The 18,572-nt window shown below is 44.2% G+C and overlaps 1 protein-coding gene across 1 annotated transcript in view; it reads right to left on the bottom strand.

Moving 5' to 3' along the window:
• Positions 1 to 18,572, bottom strand: part of LOC306982776 (phosphatidylinositol 4,5-bisphosphate 3-kinase catalytic subunit alpha isoform-like) — a 60,157-nt gene that overhangs the window by 31,327 nt on the left and 10,258 nt on the right. The window contains exons 3-7 of the mRNA XM_079583231.1: positions 15,084 to 15,187; positions 6,344 to 6,506; positions 5,821 to 6,030; positions 5,548 to 5,615; positions 4,529 to 4,657 (exon numbers count right to left, since the gene is read on the bottom strand). Coding sequence (XP_079439357.1) covers positions 4,529 to 4,657; positions 5,548 to 5,615; positions 5,821 to 6,030; positions 6,344 to 6,506; positions 15,084 to 15,187 — 674 coding nt within the window. The remainder of the gene's footprint in view (positions 1 to 4,528; positions 4,658 to 5,547; positions 5,616 to 5,820; positions 6,031 to 6,343; positions 6,507 to 15,083; positions 15,188 to 18,572) is intronic.

Here is an 18,572-nt window from a genome sequence, read left to right as displayed (position 1 = left end):
AGTAGTAGTAGTAGAAGTACCTTGAGTATGTACTGCCCCTGGTACTCCTGTAGTAGTAGTAGTAGTAGAAGTACCTTGAGTATGTACTGCCCCTGGTACTCCTGCAGTAGTAGTAGTAGTAGAAGTACCTTGAGTATGTACTGCCCCTGGTACTCCTGCAGTAGTAGTAGTAGTAGAAGTACCTTGAGTATGTACTGCCCCTGGTACTCCTGCAGTAGTAGTAGTAGTAGAAGTACCTTGAGTATGTACTGGCCCTGGTACTCCTGCAGTAGTAGTAGTAGTAGAAGTACCTTGAGTATGTACTGCCCCTGGTACTCCTGCAGTAGTAGTAGTAGTAGTAGAAGTACCTTGAGTATGTACTGGCCCTGGTACTCCTGCAGTAGTAGTAGTAGTAGTAGAAGTACCTTGAGTATGTACTGGCCCTGGTACTCCTGCAGTAGTAGCAGTAGTAGTAGAAGTACCTTGAGTATGTACTGCCCCTGGTACTCCTGCAGTAGTAGTAGTAGTAGAAGTACCTTGAGTATGTACTGCCCCTGGTACTCATGCAGTAGTAGTAGAAGTACCTTGAGTATGTACTGCCCCTGGTACTCATGCAGTAGTAGTAGTAGTAGTAGTAGAAGTACCTTGAGTATGTACTGCCCCTGGTACTCCTGCAGTAGTAGTAGTAGTAGAAGTACCTTGAGTATGTACTGCCCCGGTACTCCTGCAGTAGTAGTAGTAGTAGTAGTAGTAGTAGTAGTAGTAGAAGTACCTTGAGTATGTACTGCCCCTGGTACTCCTGCAGTAGTAGTAGTAGTAGTAGTAGTAGTAGTAGTAGAAGTACCTTGAGTATGTACTGCCCCTGGTACTCCTGCAGTAGTAGTAGTAGTAGTAGAAGTACCTTGAGTATGTACTGCCCCTGGTACTCCTGCAGTAGTAGTAGTAGTAGTAGTAGTAGTAGTAGTAGAAGTACCTTGAGTATGTACTGCCCCTGGTACTCCTGCAGTAGTAGTAGTAGTAGTAGTAGTAGTAGTAGTAGTAGTAGTAGTAGTAGTAGTAGTAGTAGTAGAAGTACCTTGAGTATGTACTGCCCCTGGTACTCCTGCAGTAGTAGTAGTAGTAGAAGTACCTTGAGTATGTACTGCCCCTGGTACTCCTGCAGTAGTAGTAGTAGTAGTAGTAGAAGTACCTTGAGTATGTACTGCCCCTGGTACTCCTGCAGTAGTAGTAGTAGTAGTAGAAGTAGAAGTACCTTGAGTATGTACTGCCCCTGGTACTCCTGCAGTAGTAGTAGCAGTAGTAGAAGTACCTTGAGTATGTACTGCCCCTGGTACTCCTGCAGTAGTAGTAGCAGTAGTAGTAGTAGGAGTACCTTGAGTATGTACTGCCCCTGGTACTCCTGCAGTAGTAGTAGTAGTAGTAGTAGTAGAAGTACCTTGAGTATGTACTGCCCCTGGTACTCCTACAGTAGTAGTAGCAGTAGTAGAAGTACCTTGAGTATGTACTGCCCCTGGTACTCCTGCAGTAGTAGTAGTAGTAGAAGTACCTTGAGTATGTACTGCCCCTGGTACTCCTGCAGTAGTAGTAGTAGTAGAAGTACCTTGAGTATGTACTGCCCCGGTACTCCTGCAGTAGTAGTAGTAGTAGTAGTAGTAGTACTAGTAGAAGTACCTTGAGTATGTACTGCCCCTGGTACTCCTGCAGTAGTAGTAGTAGTAGTAGTAGTAGTAGTAGTAGTAGAAGTACCTTGAGTATGTACTGCCCCTGGTACTCCTGCAGTAGTCGTAGTAGTAGTAGTAGTAGTAGTAGTAGTAGTAGTAGTAGTAGTAGTAGTAGTAGTAGTAGAAGTACCTTGAGTATGTACTGCCCCTGGTACTACTGCAGTAGTAGTAGTAGTAGAAGTACCTTGAGTATGTACTGCCCCTGGTACTCCTGCAGTAGTAGTAGTAGTAGTAGTACAAGTACCTTGAGTATGTACTGCCCCTGGTACTCCTGCAGTAGTAGTAGTAGTAAGAAGTACCTTGAGTATGTACTGCCCCTGGTACTCCTGCAGTAGTAGTAGTAGTAGTAGAAGTAGAAGTACCTTGAGTATGTACTGCCCCTGGTACTCCTGCAGTAGCAGTAGTAGTAGTAGTAGTAGAAGTACCTTGAGTATGTACTGCCCCTGGTACTCCTGCAGTAGTAGTAGCAGTAGTAGAAGTACCTTGAGTATGTACTGCCCCTGGTACTCCTGCAGTAGTAGTAGCAGTAGTAGTAGTAGAAGTACCTTGAGTATGTACTGCCCCTGGTACTCCTGCAGTAGTAGCAGTAGTAGTAGAAGTACCTTGAGTATGTACTGCCCCTGGTACTCCTGCAGTAGTAGTAGTAGAAGTACCTTGAGTATGTACTGCCCCTGGTACTCCTGCAGTAGTAGTAGTAGTAGTAGTAGTAGAAGTACCTTGAGTATGTACTGCCCCTGGTACTCCTACAGTAGTAGTAGCAGTAGTAGAAGTACCTTGAGTATGTACTGCCCCTGGTACTCCTGCAGTAGTAGTAGTAGTAGTAGTAGAAGTACCTTGAGTATGTACTGCCCCTGGTACTCCTGCAGTAGTAGTAGTAGTAGTACTAGAAGTACCTTGAGTATGTACTGCCCCTGGTACTTCTGCAGTAGTAGTAGTAGTAGTAGAAGTACCTTGAGTATGTACTGCCCCTGGTACTCCTGCAGTAGTAGTAGTAGTAGTAGTAGTAGAATTCCCTTGAGTATGTACTGCCCCTGGTACTCCTGCAGTAGTAGTAGTAGTAGTAGTAGAAGTACCTTGAGTATGTACTGCCCCTGGTACTCCTGCAGTAGTAGTAGTAGTAGAAGTACCTTGAGTATGTACTGCCCCTGGTACTCCTGCAGTAGAAGTAGTAGTAGTAGTAGAAGTACCTTGAGTATGTACTGCCCCTGGTACTCCTGCAGTAGTAGTAGTAGTAGTAGTAGAAGTACCTTGAGTATGTACTGCCCCTGGTACTCCTGCAGTAGTAGTAGTAGTAGAAGTACCTTGAGTATGTACTGCCCCTGGTACTCCTGCAGTAGTAGCAGTAGTAGTAGAAGTACCTTGAGTATGTACTGCCCCTGGTACTCCTGCAGTAGTAGTAGTAGTAGAAGTACCTTGAGTATGTACTGCCCCTGGTACTCCTGCAGTAGTAGTAGTAGTAGTAGAAGTACCTTGAGTATGTACTGCCCCTGGTACTCCTGCAGTAGTAGTAGTAGTAGCAGTAGTAGTAGTAGAAGTACCTTGAGTATGTACTGCCCCTGGTACTCCTGCAGTAGTAGTAGTAGTAGAAGTACCTTGAGTATGTACTGCCCCTGGTACTCCTGCAGTAGTAGTAGCAGTAGTAGTAGAAGTACCTTGAGTATGTACTGCCCCTGGTACTCCTGCAGTAGTAGTAGTAGTAGAAGTACCTTGAGTATGTACTGCCCCTGGTACTCCTGCAGTAGTAGTAGTAGTAGTAGAAGTACCTTGAGTATGTACTGCCCCTGGTACTCCTGCAGTAGTAGTAGTAGTAGTAGTAGTAGTAATAGTAGTACCTTGAGTATGTACTGCCCCTGGTACTCCTGCAGTAGTAGTAGTAGTAGTAGTAGTAGTAGTACCTTGAGTATGTACTGCCCCTGGTACTCCTGCAGTAGTAGTAGTAGTAGCAGTAGTAGAAGTACCTTGAGTATGTACTGCCCCTGGTACTCCTGCAGTAGTAGTAGCAGTAGTAGAAGTACCTTGAGTATGTACTGCCCCTGGTACTCCTGCAGTAGCAGTAGTAGTAGTAGTAGAAGTACCTTGAGTATGTACTGCCCCTGGTACTCCTGCAGTAGTAGTAGTAGTAGTAGTAGTAGAAGTACCTTGAGTATGTACTGCCCCTGGTACTCCTGCAGTAGTAGTAGTAGTAGTAGTAGTCGTAGAAGTACCTTGAGTATGTACTGCCCCTGGTACTCCTGCAGTAGTAGTAGTAGTAGTAGAAGTACCTTGAGTATGTACTGCCCCTGGTACTCCTGCAGTAGTAGTAGTAGTAGTAGTAGTAGTAGTAGAAGTACCTTGTTTATGTACTGCCCCTGGTACTCCTGCAGTAGTAGTAGTAGTAGTAGTAGTAGAAGTACCTTGAGTATGTACTGCCCCTGGTACTCCTGCAGTAGTAGTAGTAGTAGTAGTAGTAGAAGTACCTTGAGTATGTACTGCCCCTGGTACTCCTGCAGTAGTAGTAGCAGTAGAAGTACCTTGAGTATGTACTGCCCCTGGTACTCCTGCAGTAGTAGTAGCAGTAGAAGTACCTTGAGTATGTACTGCCCCTGGTACTCCTGCAGTAGTAGTAGCAGTAGAAGTACCTTGAGTATGTACTGCCCCTGGTACTCCTGCAGTAGTAGCAGTAGAAGTACCTTGAGTATGTACTGCCCCTGGTACTCCTGCAGTAGTAGCAGTAGAAGTACCTTGAGTATGTACTGCCCCTGGTACTCCTGCAGTAGTAGTAGTAGTAGAAGTACCTTGAGTATGTACTGCCCCTGGTACTCCTGCAGTAGTAGTAGTAGTAGAAGTACCTTGAGTATGTACTGCCCCTGGTACTCCTGCACACACAGGCGCAGTTGCTGTGGCGACAGGTGCATCGAGCGACTCTTCTTCCTGATGGACTCGGCGATCAGCTGCTCAGGAAGACTGCTGTGGCTCACCTTCAAAATAAGAGCTTCAGTCACTCACTTCACAGTAAAAGCTTCAGGGGTCAGGATGTAGGGAGTAGGATGTAGGGAGTAGGAGGTAGGGAGTAGGATGTAGGGAGTAGGAGGTAGGGAGTAGGAGGTAGGGGTCGGGATGTAGGGAGTGGGAGGTAGGGGTCAGGATGTAGGGAGTAGGATGTAGGGAGTAGGAGGTAGGGGTCGGGATGTAGGGAGCAGGAGGTACGGGTCAGGATGTAGGGGTCAGGATGTAGGGAGTCGGAGGTAGGGGTCAGGATGTAGGGAGTAGGAGGTAGGGAGTAGGAGGTAGGGAGTAGGAGGTAGGGGTCAGGATGTAGGGAGTAGGATGTAGGGAGTAGGAGGTAGGGAGTAGGAGGTAGGGGTCGGGATGTAGGGAGTGGGAGGTAGGGGTCAGGATGTAGGGAGTAGGATGTAGGGAGTAGGAGGTAGGGGTCGGGATGTAGGGAGCAGGAGGTACGGGTCAGGATGTAGGGGTCAGGATGTAGGGAGTCGGAGGTAGGGGTCAGGATGTAGGGAGTAGGAGGTAGGGAGTAGGAGGTAGGGAGTAGGAGGTAGGGAGTAGGAGGTACGGGTCAGGAGGTAGGGAGTCGGAGGTAGGGAGTAGGAGGTAGGGAGTAGGAGGTAGGGGTCAGGATGTAGGGAGTAGGAGGTAGTTGTTAGGAGGTTGATGTTAGGATTTAAGAGTTGTTGTTTAGGGTTTGGGTGTTTGCCTCACCTTCAGAGTGTACTTCTGTTTGGAGGTAGGGGGTAGGTGTTAGGAGGTAGGTGTTAGGGGGTAGGGGGTAGGAGGTAGGTGTTAGGGGGTAAGTGTTAGGAGGTAGGTGGTAGGTGGTAGGTGGTAGGTGTTAGGGGGTAGGAGGCCTCACCTTCAGAGTGTACTTCTGTTTGGAGTTGGACGGAGAAACAATGACCCAGATGGTGACGATCAGACGACCTGGACGAACGAGAGACGTACGTAGACATTACGTTGCCGTAGTAACTCGTCAGCGTTAATATACCCTCCCCCGTGTTAAAGGACAACATTTTACTTTTACTGAGGGACTTTAGGTTTGGATTAAAGACGATCACCAGGTGGCGCCACATTCACCACACAGAGCTGTGGTTTGGCGCCCCCTGCTGGCTCTGCCCTGGTGTCTCACCCTGGTCCAGGCGCTGGTACAGATGCAGAGGCAGATCCGGAGACGACTCCACGTTGGGGGGGTAAACGTAAAGGGCCTGTGTGAGAGCGCCCCCTGCCTCTCGCTCCTCCACGGCCTCTCTGCACACGCTCAGTATCGACCTGCGGAACTCCTGCACCTCGGCGTCTTTCAGCATCTCGAACTCACACACCGGCATCCCGATGGCAAACCCTGAAACATACGAGAAGACGAGTCTAAAACATACGAGAAAACGAATCTAAAACACACGAGAGAACGAGTCTAAAACAGGACTAAACTCACACACCGGCATCCCGATGGCAAAACCTGAAGCACGGAACAAAAGACTCTATAACTGTCCATCTTACAGTATTGTTGCTCTGATGTTCTGGAGGTGTTTATGTGGTGATGTTTACGTGATGTTCTGGTGGTGTTTTGGTGATGTTCTGGTGGTGTCTTGGTGATGTTCTGGTGATGTTCTGGTGATGTTCTGGTGGTGTTCTGGTGATGTTCTGCAGGCTCTCACCGATCTCGCGGTTGAGGATCTTCTCCTCTCTGTTTCCCAAAGGTTCGATCACTTTGAGGATCGGGTGGAAGAGGCGTAAGTCGCAGAGTCGCCGCGTCTCGTCGTAAAACTCCTCCCTCTCCGCCTCCTGGGTCACGCCCACAAAGATGTAGCATGACTCCTCCTGACCAATGAGAGGAGAGAACACACAATGTCTAAACCAATCAGAGTACAGAACACCACAGTCCACTTTACATACAGCAAAACCAGCCGCCTGTAGGGGGCGCTCTCTCCTGTTATAGTGTGTTAGTGTGGGTGTAGTGTGGGTGTGGCCTGTAGGGGGCGCTCTCTCCTGTTATAGTGTGTTAGTGTGGGTGTCGCCTGTAGGGGGCGCTCTCACCTGTTATAGTGTGTTAGTGTGGGTGTCGCCTGTAGGGGGCGCTCTCTCCTGTTATAGTGTGTTAGTGTGGGTGTTAGTGTGGGTGTTAGTGTGGGTGTCGCCTGTAGGGGGCGCTCTCTCCTGTTATAGTGTGTTAGTGTGGGTGTTAGTGTGGGTGTCGCCTGTAGGGGGCGCTCTCTCCTGTTATAGTGTGTTAGTGTGGGTGTAGTGTGAGTGTTGCCTGTAGGGGGCGCTCTCTCCTGTTATAGTGTGTTAGTGTGGGTGTAGTGTGGGTGTTGCCTGTAGGGGGCGCCTGTAGGGGGCGCTCTCACCTGTTATAGTGTGTTAGTGTGGGTGTAGTGTGAGTGTTGCCTGTAGGGGGCGCTCTCTCCTGTTATAGTGTGTTAGTGTGGGTGTTGCCTGTAGGGGGCGCTCTCTCCTGTTATAGTGTCTTAGTGTGGGTGTAGTGTGGGTGTTAGTGTGGGTGTCGCCTGTAGGGGGCGCTCTCTCCTGTTATAGTGTGTTAGTGTGGGTGTTAGTGTGGGTGTTGCCTGTAGGGGGCGCTCTCACCTGTTATAGTGTGTTAGTGTGGGTGTAGTGTGGGTGTTGCCTGTAGGGGGCGCTCTCTCCTGTTATAGTGTGTTAGTGTGGGTGTAGTGTGGGTGTTGCCTGTAGGGGGCGCCTGTAGGGGGTGCTCTCACCTGTGTTAGTGTGTTAGTGTGGGTGTGGCCTGTAGGGGGCGCTCTCTCCTGTTATAGTGTGTTAGTGTGTTAGTGTGGGTGTAGTGTGGGTGTAGTGTGAGTGTCGCCTGTAGGGTGTTGCCTGTAGGGTGTTGCCTGTAGGGTGTTGCCTGTAGGGGGCGCCTGTAGGGTGTTGCCTGTAGGGTGTTCCCTGTAGGGGGCGCTCTCTCCTGTTATAGTGTGTTAGTGTGGGTGTAGTGTGGGTGTTGCCTGTAGGGGGCGCTCTCACCTGTTATAGTGGGTGTAGTGTGGGTGTAGGGTGGGTGTCGCCTGTAGGGGGCGCTCTCACCTGTTATAGTGTGTTAGTGTGGGTGTTGCCTGTAGGGGGCGCTCTCACCTGTTATAGTGTGTTAGTGTGGGTGTTGCCTGTAGGGGGCGCTCTCACCTGTTATAGTGTGTTAGTGTGGGTGTTCCCTGTAGGGGGCGCTCTCTCCTGTTATAGTGTGTTAGTGTGGGTGTAGTGTGGGTGTTGCCTGTAGGGGGCGCTCTCACCTGTTATAGTGGGTGTAGTGTGGGTGTAGGGTGGGTGTCGCCTGTAGGGGGCGCTCTCACCTGTTATAGTGTGTTAGTGTGGGTGTAGTGTGGGTGTTGCCTGTAGGGGGCGCTCTCACCTGTTATAGTGGGTGTAGTGTGGGTGTAGGGTGGGTGTCGCCTGTAGGGGGCGCTCTCACCTGTTATAGTGTGTTAGTGTGGGTGTAGGGTGGGTGTCGCCTGTAGGGGGCGCTCTCACCTGTTATAGTGTGTTAGTGTGGGTGTTCCCTGTAGGGGGCGCTCTCTCCTGTTATAGTGTGTTAGTGTGGGTGTAGTGTGGGTGTTGCCTGTAGGGGGCGCTCTCACCTGTTATAGTGGGTGTAGTGTGGGTGTAGGGTGGGTGTCGCCTGTAGGGGGCGCTCTCACCTGTTATAGTGTGTTAGTGTGGGTGTAGGGTGGGTGTCGCCTGTAGGGGGCGCTCTCACCTGTTATAGTGTGTTAGTGTGGGTGTTGCCTGTAGGGGGCGCTCTCTCCTGTTATAGTGTGTTAGTGTGGGTGTAGTGTGGGTGTTGCCTGTAGGGGGCGCTCTCACCTGTTATAGTGGGTGTAGTGTGGGTGTAGGGTGGGTGTCGCCTGTAGGGGGCGCTCTCACCTGTTATAGTGTGTTAGTGTGGGTGGTGCCTGTAGGGGGCGCTCTCACCTGTTATAGTGTGTTAGGGTGGGTGTAGTGTGGGTGTCGCCTGTAGGGGGCGCTCTCACCTGTTATAGTGTGTTAGTGTGGGTGTAGTGTGGGTGTCGCCTGTAGGGGGCGCTCTCACCTGTTATAGTGTGTTAGTGTGGGTGTAGGGTGGGTGTCGCCTGTAGGGGGCGCTCTCTCCTGTTATAGTGTGTTAGTGTGGGTGTAGTGTGGGTGTCGCCTGTAGGGGGCGCTCTCACCTGTTATAGTGTGTTAGTGTGGGTGTAGTGTGGGTGGTGCCTGTAGGGGGCGCTCTCTCCTGTTATAGTGTGTTAGTGTGGGTGTAGTGTGGGTGGTGCCTGTAGGGGGCGCTCTCACCTGTTATAGTGTGTTAGTGTGGGTGTAGTGTGGGTGTCGCCTGTAGGGGGCGCTCTCACCTGTTATAGTGTGTTAGTGTGGGTGTAGGGTGGGTGTCGCCTGTAGGGGGCGCTCTCTCCTGTTATAGTGTGTTAGTGTGGGTGTAGTGTGGGTGTCGCCTGTAGGGGGCGCTCTCACCTGTTATAGTGTGTTAGGGTGGGTGTAGTGTGGGTGTCGCCTGTAGGGGGCGCTCTCACCTGTTATAGTGTGTTAGTGTGGGTGTAGTGTGGGTGGTGCCTGTAGGGGGCGCTCTCACCTGTTATAGTGTGTTAGTGTGGGTGTAGTGTGGGTGGTGCCTGTAGGGGGCGCTCTCACCTGTTATAGTGTGTTAGTGTGGGTGTAGTGTGGGTGTTGCCTGTAGGGGGCGCTCTCACCTGTTATAGTGTGTTAGTGTGGGTGTAGTGTGGGTGGTGCCTGTAGGGGGCGCTCTCACCTGTTATAGTGTGTTAGTGTGGGTGTAGTGTGGGTGTCGCCTGTAGGGGGCGCTCTCACCTGTTATAGTGTGTTAGGGTGGGTGTAGTGTGGGTGTCGCCTGTAGGGGGCGCTCTCACCTGTTATAGTGTGTTAGTGTGGGTGTTAGTGTGGGTGGTGCCTGTAGGGGGCGCTCTCACCTGTTATAGTGTGTTAGTGTGGGTGTAGTGTGGGTGTCGCCTGTAGGGGGCGCTCTCACCTGTTATAGTGTGTTAGTGTGGGTGTAGCGTGGGTGTCGCCTGTAGGGGGCGCTCTCACCTGTTATAGTGTGTTAGTGTGGGGGTAGTGTGGGTGGTGCCTGTAGGGTGTTGCCTGTAGGGTGTTGCCTGTAGGGGGCGCCTGTAGGGGGCGCTCTCACCTGTTATAGCGTGTTAGTGTGGGTGTAGTGTGGGTGTTGCCTGTAGGGGGCGCTCTCACCTGTTATAGTGTGTTAGTGTGGGTGTTGCCTGTAGGGGGCGCTCTCACCTGTTATAGTGTGTTAGTGTGGGTGGTGCCTGTAGGGGGCGCCTGTAGGGGGCGCTCTCACCTGTTATACACTGAAAAAAGTGAAACACTGCTGTTGTTGATTCAATATGTTCTTTGCTATTGGCTTAAATAAAGAAAATCAAATTGGTTAGTCCAATTAAAACCATATAGATTGAACATTGTGTTTTGATACATTTTTGTATGTACATCTAATGGTCTATTGCAAATTGACAGTTATTTATAAAAGTTAATTGATCTAATGAACAATCGTTCGTCGAGCCATCGAACACAGGGGGCAGCACTGACAACCGCAGCACTTGACTCTACCAATTAACGCTGAAGAAGATGACACACCACATGTTCCAGATTTCAAATGTGGCCAAGACCTTTTCACTCAAGATATGGCCAGACCCACTGTTGGAACTTTACAGCGAGAAAAGGTAAGTTAAAAGCATATTTAGACTTTTAAACTTAATACATGTGTCCTGTATGTATGCACAGAGGCGTCAACTAGAATTCTCCTGAAGTTGAATTTTAATTGAACATGTTTTGGCACTGAAACTGAGTAAATTGATTGTGCATCAAATCTCTAAAATATTGTAGGCTATGAGTATTAGGTTGAAGGTTTTATTTTTGACCAATTGCACCCTTATGATTTAGATATTACGCTAACTTAGGAGGGTTAAGCGCAGCCGCCATTTTGTGTTGTTGCATCGCCTGGACTTTGAAATGCAACTCGCATAAAATAAATACTATCTACCTTTACTGTGCTTTAAGCTGACATGAATATTATTCCTTAACGTGTTTTGCAAGCGCTTAAACCAGTGATGTGACGTTCACGAACGAATCAAATCTTTGTTCGTCTCTTCACTGAGAACGACGGGAGCCGAGCGGAGCCAAGTCCCTGTAGAGAACATGAACTCTTTTTCTTTATTATTCCTCTTCGCGCTTAAGTTGTGCATGCTTATTTTGCGAAACAAGCGTGAGTGCTGGAGTGGGGCGGAGAGAGGAGGCACCGGGACAGACCGGGACGTGAGCGCGGCCTGCGGGGAAAAGGTTTAAGCGCGCGGCTCTGGGGAAACAGCGAGTGAGCGCGGCCGAACGTTCCCAGCGCCAGCTCTCCCGGGCCATGGGAGAGGAAAGGTGCGCGGGGTCGGTGATTGATGAGGCGGCTACAGGCGCCCTGACACGAAACATCTTCCACCTGTTCGCTCAGCTCCACTCCGCTCTTGGCCGCCTCCGAACGGCAGCGACATCACCGCGCCCACTGCCTCCTCCGCCCCGGTCACCTCCACCGCTGCTGCTGCCCCACAGGGAGCTCAAAGTGAGCACGCATGAAACAACGAGTTTGAGAAATAAAAGTCCTAATGAAATAATAAACAACAGACGAGCCCCTAAACGAGGAGATCGCGTTGAAACACTATTATATGACCTGTAATTACAATTAAAGGACAGAAAATGTTTGACCCAACTTCCAAAAGTGACTGTCATAAAAAAGTCATAAAAAGTCATTTGTAAAACAGTTTGTTCAAAAAGCTGAACCAAGTAAATGTGATTAATGTTCAGCTGTTCTTTATTGTGTACTTTTTATAATTTTAGCATTAATATGCGTCGCACTTTTTTTCGTAACTTATTTATTAAATTCACAAGACTATATGCATTTTAGTGTTAAATTTGCTGAAAAAATGACAGACCATTTACAGTTAAGTAATGTATTTTTCTGTCTCATCTGCACAGGAGCCGTCCCCCACACCAGTACTAGGACGAGGACTCCTGTTTGCTGGTCATCTCCATTTGAGGAGGTAGGTCTATGCATTATTTGAAAGGCATAATGTTTTGTAACCTCATTGTGCCAACACATTTTCAAGAATATATATATATATTTAAATTACTACAATGTCTGTACATACTTGTTTACAGTTAAATAATTGTTTTACAGGCTTCCATGAGCGGTACACTGGATGCAGGTACACACCATGTGTACTGAAGTTAGTGATGCTGTTCCAGTGGACGCGCATTTAAAGAACATCAGGTATGACTGGGCTTGAAAATAACCATGTCTTTGTAGTGCTTGTGCTCTTAGCTGTAAAATCTCTTATTATATTAGGTATGGTATTAACAACCGCCAATTTTACATAATTTACAAAACTTAACTGTTCAGATTTGAGCAACATCAGTGCTATCAATTATTTCTCTATTTGATCGGTTCTTTATTGGTTCTCTGGGTTCCTGATCAATGGCCTACATAACATATGTGCATCTTGTAGTTTTACATTTGATCAGAGCCAATAAATGGATCTTTTTTGACAAGTGTGCGAGCTTACAATGGGCTCTATTCACACAAGTGACATGTGACTTCAGACTGGACTCTCTGGGAGGCACTGCTCTTCCTCTCCCATTATTTCCCTATGGAGGATTAAAAGTGTCTCATCCAAATAAATGAATAGTTCTAGATTACATGGCAGGCTGTAAGTTACTGACAGTCAGTGTTATAAACATCATACTGGATGTAAAGGCTTCACTGAAGGACACGTCAGTGTTCCATTGTGGTAGATGTTTTTGTGCTCAAGCTAAGGGCTAACTTTTTTCTTCGGTCAAGTATTTACATCCAATATAATGTTTTTAATATATACCATCAACTGTTCATGGGTAATTCACTGTCCATGGAATCTAGAGCTTTTCATTAATTTGGACGAGACACTGCTAATCCACGATGAGGAAATAACGGGAGAGGAAGAGCAGCGACTCTTGGAGAACCTAGTCAGAAGTCCCTCCATATAGAGCCAATCATGTACTATAATGCATTTGAAAAACATCTGCAAATAAGCCTTTGGATGTTATGTTACATAACATCGGCCACTGAGTTGGCAATGTTTTCTTGAACTGTCCCTGTCAAAGAATCAAATAAATGAATAAGGGTATTGTACAAATATTATAAAATGAACTGAAAGCTGAAGATATTAGAGTTGCAGGAGAAATATGTTTTTATTTTACCCAAAAACTAAATTTAGTTCTCTTGTAGTGCTGTGCAATACCTGACATTTTGCTAAAGACCAATATCATGTAAATACTGGAGCCAGTCCTTTTGTCTAAAATTGGTGTATATATGCATCTTTATATTTTTGATTAACAAATACCATAGGAATGTATTATTTTATATCTTTAGTTTACAAAATGAGGGAAATCAGGCTTTTTCATAGAACGAGAAGGTGAACGACATTTCAAATATTGTAAGATTCTGGTTTGTGTTTAACATGAAGTGCACATTTATTACTGATTTGGGTATTTTGAGAGCGGACATACTTACTTACATACTTTCTCAGAGCTCCCCTATAATACATGTATTTTCAGTTTTATCTACAGCTGCAGTAATGTCATTTACAAAACCCTCATACTGTAATTACAAAGTTAAAATACCAGTGGCTCATTCAGACTCTGTTTGACCTGGTTAAGGCTTAGTTTAGCCGGGTTTAGACCCGACCATGAAAATAATTGCATTATTTGTAAATTCTAATATGTGTTATTCCCCTCATGTTTTGCAGATTCAGCAAGATTTCCGTGTGGAGGAAGAGCCGATGGCAGTCGTCGTAACACCCATCGTGAAGATTGTGACAGATCTGCATTCAATGGTTCAAGACTTTGCAATTCGGACTCATAACGCCTCAACATGAAGTACCCAAACAAATGTGAACGCACAGTTGAATTCATCCTGAAGGTACTCATGGGACTGGATAACAAGAAATGAACACGGATCACAGGGAGACTGATGCAGTGATTAGTATGCTGTACCTTGGCTGCACAGTTGTTGTTTTTTTGGAAAATTCTTGTTCATCCAGTTTTGCTGTACAAGTGTTTGAAAATGCATAACAATGTGGCTAAATACATTATACTACAGTTTTAACACTTTTTCTCAATGTTTAACCAGTTTTTGAACCTTGAGCCAAGAATTGAAAAATTAGAAAGTATGAAATGTGTGTGTACCTACATTACTCATATTACAAAATATTGCAATTTGCATTTGTACATACAATGTCTTTGGCAATAAAAAAGTAAATTAATCCATTGTGTTTTAATGAAATTAATCAATTTAAATGAAATCAATAAATGGCATTGATTAAGCCATTAAAAGTACATTGGTTCAATGAAAACATTTAAATTGGCTCATATCTGCTAATGAAGAGTTTTAAATTGACTCAATTAACCTTTGAACATTCAAGTTACGAAAATTTTTTTGTTGAACCAATTTAAAATGTTCACAGTTACAGATGAAACATTTATAGTTGGACTAATGAATATATATCATTATGAACAACTAGTAAAATGCAGATGTAAATGATTTCTAAACAATTTGCAGATTAAGCCAATGTTTTATTTTTCTCAGTGTAGCGTGTTAGTGTGGGTGTAGTGTGGGTGTTGCCTGTAGGGGGCGCTCTCACCTGTTATAGTGTGTTAGTGTGGGTGTTGCCTGTAGGGGGCGCTCTCACCTGTTATAGTGTGTTAGTGTGGGTGTTGCCTGTAGGGGGCGCTCTCACCTGTTATAGTGTGTTAGTGTGGGTGTTGCCTGTAGGGGGCGCTCTCACCTGTTATAGCGTGTTAGTGTGGGTGTTGCCTGTAGGGGGCGCTCTCACCTGTTATAGTGTGTTAGTGTGGGTGTTGCCTGTAGGGGGCGCTCTCACCTGTTATAGTGTGTTAGTGTGGGTGTTGCCTGTAGGGGGCGCTCTCACCTGTTATAGCGTGTTAGTGTGGGTGTAGTGTGAGTGTCGCCTGTAGGGGGCGCTCTCTCCTGTTATAGTGTGTTAGTGTGGGTGTAGTGTGAGTGTCGCCTGTAGGGGGCGCTCTCTCCTGTTATAGTGTGGGTGTAGTGTGGGTGTAGTGTGGGTGTTCCCTGTAGGGGGCGCTCTCTCCTGTTATAGTGTGGGTGTAGTGTGGGTGTAGTGTGGGTGGTGCCTGTAGGGGTCGCCTGTAGGGGTGGCCTGTAGGGGGCGCTCTCTCCTGTTATAGTGTGGGTGTAGTGTGGGTGTAGTGTGGGTGTTCCCTGTAGGGGGCGCTCTCTCCTGTTATAGTGTGGGTGTAGTGTGGGTGTAGTGTGGGTGGTGCCTGTAGGGGTCGCCTGTAGGGGTGGCCTGTAGGGGGCGCTCTCACCTGCAGCAGGTGGTACAGAGGGTATTTTCGGGCTTCGATGAAAAGCTGCTGCTTGATGTCGATGAGCGGAGTTTCCCTCAGACACTCCAGACTCACCAGCATCCCTTTAAGACACAGTAAATATCCCTTTAAGAAACAGTAAATATCCCTTTAAGACACAGTAAATATCCCTTTAAGAAACAGTAAATATCCCTTTAAGAGACAGTAAATATCCCTTTAAGAAACAGTAAACATCCCTTTAAGAGACAGTAAACATCCCTTTAAGAGACAGTAAATATCCCTTTAAGAAACAGTAAACATCCCTTTAAGACACAGTAAATATCCCTTTAAGAAACAGTAAATATCCCTTTAAGAGACAGTAAACATCCCTTTAAGAAACAGTAAATATCCCTTTAAGAGACAGTAAATATCCCTTTAACAAACAGTAAACATCCCTTTAAGAAACAGTAAATATCCCTTTAAGAAACAGTAAATATCCCTTTAAGAGACAGTAAACATCCCTTTAAGAAACAGTAAATATCCCTTTAAGACACAGTAAATATCCCTTTAAGAAACAGTAAATATCCCTTTAAGAGACAGTAAACATCCCTTTAAGAAACAGTAAATATCCCTTTAAGAGACAGTAAATATCCCTTTAACAAACAGTAAACATCCCTTTAAGAAACAGTAAATATCCCTTTAAGAAACAGTAAATATCCCTTTAAGAGACAGTAAACATCCCTTTAAGAAACAGTAAATATCCCTTTAAGAGACAGTAAACATCCCTTTAAGAAACAGTAAATATCCCTTTAAGAGACAGTAAACATCCCTTTAAGAAACAGTAAATATCTCTTTAAGAAACAGTAAATATCCCTTTAAGAAACAGTAAATGTCCCTTTAAGAAACAGTAAACATCCCTTTAAGAAACAGTAAACATCCCTTTAAGACACAGTAAATATCCCTTTAAGAAACAGTAAATATCCCTTAAAGAAACAGTAAATATCCCTTTAAGAGACAGTAAACATCCCTTTAAGAAACAGTAAATATCCCTTTAAGAGACAGTAAACATCCCTTTAAGAAACAGTAAATATCCCTTTAAGAGACAGTAAACATCCCTTTAAGAAACAGTAAATATCCCTTTAAGAGACAGTAAACATCCCTTTAAGAGACAGTAAATATCCCTTTAAGAGACAGTAAACATCCCTTTAAGAGACAGTAAACATCCCTTTAAGAGACAGTAAATATCCCTTTAAGAAACAGTAAATATCCCTTTAAGAAACAGTAAATATCCCTTTAAGAAACAGTAAATATCCCTTTAAGAAACAGTAAATATCCCTTTAAGAAACAGTAAACATCCCTTTAAGAAACAGTGAATATCCCTTTAAGAAACAGTAAATATCTCTTTAAGAAACAGTAAATATCCCTTTAAGAAACAGTAAATATCCCTTTAAGAAACAGTAAATATCCCTTTAAGAAACAGTAAACATCCCTTTAAGAAACAGTAAATATCCCTTTAAGAAACAGTAAACATCCCTTTAAGAAACAGTAAATATCCCTTTAAGAAACAGTAAATATCCCTTTAAGAAACAGTAAATATCCCTTTAAGAAACAGTAAACATCCCTTTAAGAGACAGTAAATATCCCTTTAAGAAACAGTAAACATCCCTTTAAGAAACAGTAAATATCCCTTTAAGAAACAGTAAATATCTCTTTAAGAAACAGTAAATATCCCTTTAAGAGACAGTAAATATCCCTTTAAGAGACAGTAAATATCCCTTTAAGAAACAGTAAACATCCCTTTAAGAAACGGTAAATATCCCTTTAAGAGACGGTAAACATCCCTTTAAGAAACAGTAAACATCCCTTTAAGAAACAGTAAACATCCCTTTAAGAAACAGTAAACATCCCTTTAAGAAACAGTAAATATCCCTTTAAGAAACAGTAAACATCCCTTTAAGAAACGGTAAATATCCCTTTAAGAAACAGTAAATATCCCTTTAAGAAACAGTAAATATCCCTTTAAGAAACAGTAAATATCCCTTTAAGAGACGGTAAACATCCCTTTAAGAAACAGTAAATATCCCTTTAAGAGACGGTAAACATCCCTTTAAGAAACGGTAAATATCCCTTTAAGAAACGGTAAATATCCCTTTAAGAAACGGTAAATATCCCTTTAAGAAACAGTAAATATCCCTTTAAGAGACGGTAAACATCCCTTTAAGAAACAGTAAATATCCCTTTAAGAGACGGTAAACATCCCTTTAAGAAACGGTAAATATCCCTTTAAGAAACAGTAAATATCCCTTTAAGAAACGGTAAATATCCCTTTAAGAAACGGTAAATATCCCTTTAAGAAACAGTAAACATCCCTTTAAGAGACGGTAAATATCCCTTTAAGAAACGGTAAATATCCCTTTAAGAAACAGTAAATATCCCTTTAAGAAACAGTAAATATCCCTTTAAGAAACAGTAAACATCCCTTTAAGAAACAGTAAACATCCCTTTAAGAAACAGTAAATATCCCTTTAAGAAACAGTAAATATCCCTTTAAGAAACAGTAAATATCCCTTTAAGAGACAGTAAACATCCCTTTAAGAAACAGTAAATATCCCTTTAAGAGACAGTAAATATCTCTTTAAGAAACAGTAAATATCCCTTTAAGAAACAGTAAATATCCCTTTAAGAAACAGTAAATATCCCTTTAAGAAACAGTAAATATCCCTTTAAGAAACAGTAAATATCCCTTTAAGAAACAGTAAACATCCCTTTAAGAAACGGTAAATATCCCTTTAAGAAACGGTAAATATCCCTTTAAGAAACAGTAAATATCCCTTTAAGAAACAGTAAATATCCCTTTAAGAAACAGTAAATATCCCTTTAAGAAACAGTAAACATCCCTTTAAGAAACAGTAAATATCCCTTTAAGAAACAGTAAATATCCCTTTAAGAAACAGTAAATATCCCTTTAAGAAACAGTAAACATCCCTTTAAGAAACAGTAAATATCCCTTTAAGAAACGGTAAATATCCCTTTAAGAAACAGTAAATATCCCTTTAAGAAACAGTAAACATCCCTTTAAGAAACAGTAAATATCCCTTTAAGAAACAGTAAATATCCCTTTAAGAAACAGTAAACATCCCTTTAAGAAACAGTAAACATCCCTTTAAGAAACAGTAAATATCCCTTTAAGAAACAGTAAACATCCCTTTAAGAAACAGTAAATATCCCTTTAAGAAACAGTAAATATCCCTTTAAGAGACAGTAAACATCCCTTTAAGAGACAGTAAATATCCCTTTAAGAAACAGTAAATATCCCTTTAAGAAACAGTAAACATCCCTTTAAGAAACAGTAAACATCTCTTTAAGAAACGGTAAATATCCCTTTAACAAAGAGTAAATATCCCTTTAAGAAACAGTAAATATCCCTTTAAGAAACAGTAAATATCCCTTTAAGAAACAGTAAATATCCCTTTAAGAAACAGTAAATATCCCTTTAAGAAACAGTAAATA

This window comes from Gobius niger, assembly GCF_951799975.1.
Source record: "Gobius niger genome assembly, contig: SCAFFOLD_63, whole genome shotgun sequence".
Classification (NCBI taxonomy): Eukaryota; Metazoa; Chordata; class Actinopteri; order Gobiiformes; family Gobiidae; genus Gobius; species Gobius niger.
This window is presented reverse-complemented; position numbering and strand designations above follow the sequence as displayed.